At 38.0% G+C, this 8,501-nt stretch overlaps 1 protein-coding gene across 1 annotated transcript; it reads left to right on the forward strand.

Annotated features, from left to right (window-relative positions):
- Positions 1-2,001: 2,001 nt before the first annotated feature.
- Positions 2,002-3,186, forward strand: LOC115727193 (GLABROUS1 enhancer-binding protein-like). Its single transcript, XM_030657363.2, has one exon. The coding sequence runs from the start codon at positions 2,042-2,044 to the stop codon at positions 2,858-2,860; it is 819 nt and encodes a 272-aa protein (XP_030513223.2). The 5' UTR covers positions 2,002-2,041; the 3' UTR covers positions 2,861-3,186.
- The last annotated feature ends 5,315 nt before the right edge of the window (positions 3,187-8,501 follow it).

Raw genomic sequence — 8,501 nt, forward strand, 5'->3', positions numbered from 1 at the left:
CACCATTTTTTGGGTATAAATCACACCAACTAATCGATAGATTGTAATTTTGAATCCCTTCTTTTCAATTAGTAACATGAAAGAAGTGAAATATAAGGTAGCCAATCACTTCCGATGTGTTTGGTATGTGGAAATGAATTCAGGCTAGAAAGTAACTTCTACTATATATAATCAAATGTGTATTCGACTTTGTTTGGTTGCATCATTAGATGTATCTTAATTTGATTTGGCATATAAGCAATGGCATGGATCCAAAACCATCCATATTGTTCATCCCTAACTTGCTAACTAAAAGGAAATTGAATGCCTTGAGTTAGTAATAGGGCAATGCAATTTAAAACGAAAAGTAGTGTTGGCCCTAAATGATCCACTTGTATATGACGACAAGTATGGTCGAACATAACAAAATTTTATTGCCGGCTCGAATGAAGTCAATCTTTCTATAGGGCTCGTTTAGTTTTATTGAATAACGGGTCCCGAAATGGATCCTCATTCTAAGTCATGTACTTCTTTAGAATAAGATTCATTTTCCATTATTTGGATAACAAAATATTATGGTCTTATTAGAGAATAATTCTCGCCAAATAAGGAGACCTATGATTGGCGATAAAACCGCGGGACAACCAGCAACCGATTGCGGCAACTCGCAGCCGGAGTCAATGGGGTTAGGTTTTTGATCATGTTGTGGCTATGAAATTGGTCTAGCGGAATCGGAATCTCAATACTAACTATAATTAGGTCTATTCAAACTTTGCATTTCCTTAAGCATCCTATTTTACGTGGATTTCAAATCCACATCACTTGTAAAATATCTTTATTTTACAATTCGACACATTTCACAATTTCTTCTCCACCCCCTTAAGGAATTTCCAAATCAGTTTCCACGTGTCAGCTTGAGTATGTGGCCAAAGTTATCCATACTTTTCGTATAGTACACGTATGTTACAAATACCGTATATTTCATGCATCTTCTAATGAAAAATACTTTTGTAAAAAACTGTATTTTATAATTAAGATGAAAGTTCTTTAAATTCTAACTCAAGCACCGTTTATAATTTCTTCGAGCAAAATAAAGGGATTCGCATATTTTTTTTTCTTTTTCAAATTTTGCCAAGCATGACCCCGAAATTTTTTTTTTTTCCTCAATAGACAACCTACAATGAAATATATCTATAAAGGCTTGACCAGGTACTTAAATCATGTGATCTCAATGCAACCGATCCCGCATTCGGATTGCGTCTCGCAAACAAAGTAATTTTGGATGGGAGCTAAATTCATCATCTTGTAAGTTGAGTCTTACTCGATACATGTGCATTGAACAGTTTGTTTAAGAGTTAGTCGAGTAAAAAGTTTAAATACACCATATTATAAAAAAAAAAAGAATTAATAACACGAAAAATCTCAAATTGATATGCATCTACGACAAATTTATCAAAACTATTTTTTTAATGACGAAAAATCTCAAATTGATACATTTGTGACAAATTTACCTCCAAACTATTGTTTTAACAATCAAAAATCCTAAGTTAGTACACCGGTGGCAAATTTACCTCAAACTAATTTTTTTGATCACGAAAAATTCCAAAACCGGTAGATCTATGACAAATTTACACTTCGTTAAATTAGGTTAATACCACGAAAAATCTCAAATTGATACACCTATGACAAACATAAGGTGAAAATCCTAAAGTGGTATACCCATGAACTACCACGTGTCATTTAACTTAACAATTTGACGGTTAAATTTAATGAAAATTAATGGAGGATAAATTTGTCACTAGTATACCAATTTGAGGTAAATTTATCACATGTGTATCGGTTTGAGATTTTTAGTGATAAAAAAATAGTTTGGAGTAAATTTGTCACTAGTGTATCAGTTTAAGGTTTTTCATGGTATTAACTAAAAAAAAAATATAGACAAACTTTTTTATATTAATGTACTTCATAAATTCAGGATTTTGTTTTTATTTAAACTTAAATGATGCCAAAAGAAAGAAAGAAAAACTCCCACTCAGCGCCGCCAGATCGCATCTCTTTCCCGATGGAGTCTCCACCGGCGTTTCCGTCGTTGGAAGACGAAGCATCTCAGGTGACACAAGCCCGTGAAGAAGACAGAGAAGCAGCCCCAGGAGAAGAAGAAGAAGAAGAAGATTATGATGGAGAAGAGGCGGCCAAATCCCGTAAACGGACGAGGGCCAAGAACGGTCGCGATCCGACGCGGAAAGCCTGGAGCAAAGCTGACGAATTGCGGGTCCTAAGGCGATTGCTCGAGTTCTCCGCGCAAAAGAAGGAGAACCCAGTCTACGATTGGGACGACATTTACAAATTCATAAGAAGCGATCTCGAGACCTTCTACACGAAGGATCAGGTGAGACGCAAAGTGCACACCTTGAAGAACAATTACAGGGACCGGGTTAAGCTGGGCAAGAAGAAGCAGGCCATGTCCCCGGATGAACTGGCTGCGTATGGGTTATCGAGGAAGCTGTGGCGTGATGAGGTAAAGGGCGAGTCGAGTGCGAGAGATCATGGGAATGATGAGACCGATAGGGGCGATAGGATGGATTTGGCTGCGCTGAAGGCCGAACTGCTCATGTTCGACCAAATGCCCAAAGGAATGGACTCGGGGTTCTTGGATGAGATTAAGAGGTTTTATGTAACTGGAGTTGATGAGGAATTCCTGAGGGCTGGTTTGGGCTTGATCGAGAGGAAGCAAAGGGCAGAGCTGGATGAGAAGAGGAGGAAATTGCGAATGGCTGAATTGGCAGCTCTTGTGGAGCGGGCTGAATTGATCCGTCTTGCTTTGGAGGCGATTCTGGAAGCTTATGAATCAAGAAAGCTTTTGAGTGTCATGTTCAGGTAGTATATTGTGCCTCTGATGACCTTAGAATGGAGAAGGGTTAGGTGGAAAGCGAAATGTCATTCTTTTGGGTGAAGCTTGCAGCTGCAGGTGCTCTTGCTTCATCAAGTGTATATAAGTTGCAACTTCACCGTAAAAGCTTATCTAATTGGACTTCTTTGGTGTCCTTAGATCAGAGTCCTGAATATTGAGTTTATATGGCATGAAGAGAGGCCTACATGCTTTTGAAATTTATGCTGGTTCTTTGCCTGCTTTTGTATGGTATCCGATGTTGCAAGAACTTTGGTTCTCACCGTCTCAGCGATGATTAATTGGTATCCATGTTTGTCGAATACTGTTTTGCTTGACATGGCATGGTACAAGAGTGCGGTGTGATGGCTATGTTATAACTTAATCTGTTAATGTTTATATGAACTATGTGTTTGCTGATTGCCAAATGTTATTTGCAGTCTTCCTCGTTGCCCGTTGTCAACACTCACAGCTTGGCAAGCTCGTGTTATTTGAAGCTGCATTAAGTTCCCATGACTTCATAACCTCAAGTTCTTAGTTGTTCTGTGGTTCCATTTTCATGTTCCTTCATAGCCCAATTTGTTTGTTGCCCATGGAAGTGGAATGCATGCTGATCTTGAAGTTTCACTCCGGTCGCTCCTGGTTTTGCAAACTTACTGTTTCACTTCCCCGAAATGCAACTTTGTTTAATCTTTATAGGTTGACATACAGTTCTAAGTAAAAATAGCTGCTCCGCGTCCTATGTGAAGAAACTAGGCAGTGAGGTTGCTAAGTTCACTTTGGTTTGTTTTGTTCTGAAATTAAAAACCATTTGTTTTTCTCTTCGAGAGAGAGTTGAATTTGAATTGTCAAAGTGCTTGGGTTTTATCCTCATGCTATCACTAACCAGATTTGCGTTGTTTGTTTTTTGGATGTTGTGTGGGTTGATCCTCTCAGTTCTGAGAGATGGTCACACGGCTTTGTTTTGTCCGTTCCTTGGATTCTAATGATCGGCTGCCGTGTTTGGCTTTTGAGTGGGTGACTTTGTATGCTTCTGGTTTGGGCCTTCGCGTTATTTGCCGTTTGGTTATAGTTGGGTTTTTGGTGTTTGGTTTCCTTGGCGGCTATATTAATGATTCCGCTGTTTACTGTTCTTCCTGACTGGTTTATGCCAAATTTGTCTAGATTTTTGTAGATTGCATTGATTATCTCATAGAATCGGGAGTTAGATCTTGAAAACAATGCTGATGACTGATGGTTTTAGGATCTGCAGTTTTCAGGCCCTTAAATTTATTATTTGGTTTCAGCTCCACTATGTTTTCTTCCTTATTTCTCTTATATGTGCAATGTCCAACCGATGGATTTCAGCACGAGGTCTACTCGCAGAACGAGCGTGTCTCGGTCACAGATGGCTAAGCGTGAGCAACCGTGTGTACCAAGTGGGCTTGCTTTCAAAGCTAGATCAGGGATGAGACTGTGCTTGTGTCCGTGTTTCGCAGTTTGAAGACCGAAAAACGAATAAACAATGTCGTTTCGCGGGGATGCGATTCGCCAAGCTGGGGCAAACAACGGTGTCCGGCCCTATTGGATTAGGAATGCAAAGGGCCTTTACTTCGAAAGCAGATCTACCTCGATCTGTTTTATTGCCATTTGAGGAAGATTTTCTTTCAATTTTACGTGGTGATTTTGGTGCTCTTCAGAAAGAGGCTAAGGAGACATTTCCACTCGAGGCTCGAGGTCCCCTTCAAAGATCGAAGGAAATTTCACTTGCATAAACAATGTTTCGGCTCACTGCGTATACCTGGGAAGAAGCTGTTGTTGTGAGGTTGTCTTCTGGGATTCAGTGAGCCATTCCTAGTGCTGTCAAGACGATATCACTCAAACCCTTCTTGAAGGCACGTGCAAGTCATGTGCTATTATAATCATAAGAAGAACAAAAAAAAAAAATAATATTAAGCACATGAAGATTATTTCTTTTCCACATCAATTTTTTTTTTCCATTTCATTAGTTCACTTATTCAATTGAATAATGACTTCAATTAAGTGACTCAAGATTAGTTTTACTGTAAGCGCATAAAATTGGCACTTAAAGTAGGCATTATCAATATGGCACGATGAAGTAGTAACCATCTCTAAATTTATATTTGTGTATCTTTATATTACGGCGAATTTAAGTAACCTTGTGTAAAAGTGAAATGAAAGTCGAAAATAAAAATAAAAATATTGGATAAGGGTTTGGTTAATTGACTTTGAAAAGCAATATCTTTGCTAAAGCTTTTAAATATTTTGCATAGTCTTTTAAAAAATATTTGAAAAGCAACTTTGATGTAAATGTTGTTTGGTGAAAATAAACTTAATAAAAAAAATTTTGAAAAAAGACCTCATGTAAAAGTGAATGTGACAAAATTAAAGTAATAAAAAAATTAATTGCATTTCGCAAAAGTCCTTTAGCCCAAAAAATAAAAATGACAAAAATAAACCAAACAATATTGGGTCATTTGACTAAAGGCTTTGAACTAATTGCCAAAGCTAAGTAGGTAGGGTTAATTCAAACATAGGTTGGTTTGAAACCCATTGTAGCTGCTTGACAAGTACTAAACATCAGACTACTGTGACATTACCCACTATCAATCCACCGTGCCAACTCACCGTGCCCTTGTGTTGGTTTTGTACATCTTATATAAACGTGCCGTTTGTTTGGTTGAAAGTGTGACAAAAAAATCATCATTTTTCAATAAAATGACTATATTTTTCAATGTTTAACTAAAGATTGAAAATGAAAAATAAGAATATTTTTCACCTTTTGTTATGAAAAATCTCATTTGATTTTATTTTCCTCCAAAAAAAATCCAAAAAATTCAAATTAATATTTTTTTACTTACTTTTTTTTTCCTTTTTCCTTTTTCCTTGCTCGGTCGCTAGCCACGACAATAGCCGCTAGGGATAATCGGTTCCAGGATAGGTGGTTCACACCTTAAAATCGAGAACCATTCGCTAGGGATCGGCTCCGCTAAATGGAAACCGTGAACTGTCCACTTATTCCATGGATCCACCCAAGAACCGTACCACCGGTTCGGTCCGGTTCACGGATGGATCCATGGAACAAGTCCTACCAAGCACCAATATCAATTAAAAAAGATACGCAAGTGAACTAGATATTCATTTTTGGGAGTTTTTTGAGGGAATCCTACCAACTTTGGAAGTTCTCTAGATGTCCGTACAGTTATGATATGTGAAGTTCATTTAGCATTCAAGTAATTAACTCCATTGGGTAAGGTATAATACACAAATTCAATTCAGCACAATTCAACAAACGTTGGAACTGATTTTCATGTTGAAAAGTAAAATGCTGAACAATCTACATGATCTCGGGTTCCAAATTGATTAAAAAGAGGAAACAAAAGAAAATTAGTGAACAAATAAAAAAAATTCAGCAGCTCTTATCTATCCTCGAGCCACCAAAATTAGCTTTCCTTCCCTCCCTAGCCAAAATCGCTTTAGCTAAAATGATCTTAGGCTTTTGGTTAAATTTTGAGGGGCTTTGAGAAATGAAATGGGCTTTTAATGAAGTTTGTAAATACATTTTAAAAACATTTAAAGAACTGCGAAATGTTGTTTGGTGAAAATGAACTTTGTAAAATATTTTTTTTTGAAAAAGGTGTGCGGTGGGCCGGGCGTGGCGGCGGTGCCGTGACGGGGCGGGCGGCGTGTGGGTGGCAAGCAAGGTGAAAAATTAATAAAAAAATTGTTAGCCCCTTAGTAAAGTACCTCTGAGGTTTTGGGGTTTGTGTTGTCTCCCAATGTAAAATGACAACCTTTCTTGACTTACAGCCTTAGTAGATCACAAAATGATATTTCATGGCAAATCGGATCCTAAGAAGATTGAGCTTGGCCCGGGTCACTTAAGCTAGTTTAAATTAAAAAATATATACATCTACATTATATAAGTAGGTCCGGTCCGGTTGGGTGGTTCCCACATGAAATCGAGAATCAAATCGATATCACTGGTTTCAGCAAATTGAAATCGGAAACCGAACCGGTACTCGGTGAGAACCACCCATAACCAATTGGTTGGGCATGGGCCGATCCGGTTTGGGTGGATTCTAGTTTTTTTACTCACCTGTAGGTGAGGGATGAGCTTGCTCAAGCCGCACTAGAGGTTGGCGAGGTTGAGCTTGCCCGTGGGCGCCAAAAGGCTCTTATGGTCCAAACCCAAACTAATAATATACACAATCTCTTGCTTTTGTAATTGAGAGTTGCAACAAAGATATGAAAGGTGCTAATTATAGTGAAATGATCTATTGGATGTAGTTATAATTTAAGAATGAACTAGGATAAAACCTTTTTCTTAATTACTTTTTATCGCTTTTAGTCATTATTTCGTTGTGGTTGCGCACTTAATCCGAACACGCTCGAGGCCAGCGAGCAATGGTACCTTCCATGGGTTGAGGGTCGTCGGTGTACTCGATGTTTGGGACCAGCATCTCGTTGTCCTTCCGTTGCAACAAAGAAGCACAAAAAGCACTAGACGAAGAGAAATCGTAAGACCTCGAACTGGATCACACAAATCCTAGGCAAGTAACGAACAACTAAAGAAGTATTGATCGCCACGGAAACGAATTGCAAAAGAGATCACATCAAAATTATAGTTGCAAAAGTGACAAAATCAAGTCTAGAGAGGTGGAGCTCGCCGGATCTACCGAGGTCAAGCCTCGCCGACCTTGGGCAAGCTCAATCGTCGCCTATGGCCGATCGTCGACCGTCCCCGTGGTCGGGTTTGGCAGAGGAAGAAAGAAAAAGAAAATGAAAACAATAAGTTAAAAAAGGAAAGAAATGCGTGCAGAGAAGAAAGAATGTGGTCTTTTCATTGGTAGTAAATACTTTCATTAACTAGTTTATTTTCAGTGAACCAAATGCCGGAAAATAACAAACATAATCAAAGTGCCGTGACATATGAATATTAAAAAAAATTCAATGAATGTCTAAAAATTTCGTATTTGAAAGTCAGCGACGACAAATCTCATGAGAAATGGTTTCTTGGGGAAGTATATAGACTCTTATTTATAATGGACGCTTACGATTGAGTGTGTTTTTTTTTCTTTAGAAAATTGTGATATGTTTGATACGGTGAAGTTGAATAGAATGAAGAAATAAATAAAATGAGACACAACAAAAGAATCAAATGAAAATTTTTTATTGTTGATTAGTAAATCATGGGAAGAAAATGGAATGGGATTAATTAGTAGTGGTATTATTACATTGAAATATGATCATATTGAATTTGCATATTAATATTTTAGATTTTAATAAGAAAATAATAACCATAGATAAAAAGAATATAAATATAATTACTTATTCTCATAATTATAGAGTTTATAAAGACATTTTCGTGAAAACCTTCGACCTTGACGCTGTTGCTGTTGAAGACTTTGAAAAGAAGGTGCTTTTCCCTTTCTACCCTTGTCGGATGCTTTGGATTTAGATTTGGATTTGGATTTCCCGCCATTCCTCCCGTTTGACGATCCGACACCAGCAGCGCATCGCGCCGTCCATTTCCTTCCGAAACCAACGGCCACAGATCTTTATCCGCGTCCTCGCTCCTCGTTGGCCAACCTCCACTCATCTCCTCAAAACTACATAAACTCTAGAGCGAGCT

Source organism: Rhodamnia argentea, chromosome 3 (assembly GCF_020921035.1).
Source record: "Rhodamnia argentea isolate NSW1041297 chromosome 3, ASM2092103v1, whole genome shotgun sequence".
NCBI classification, from domain to species: Eukaryota; Viridiplantae; Streptophyta; class Magnoliopsida; order Myrtales; family Myrtaceae; genus Rhodamnia; species Rhodamnia argentea.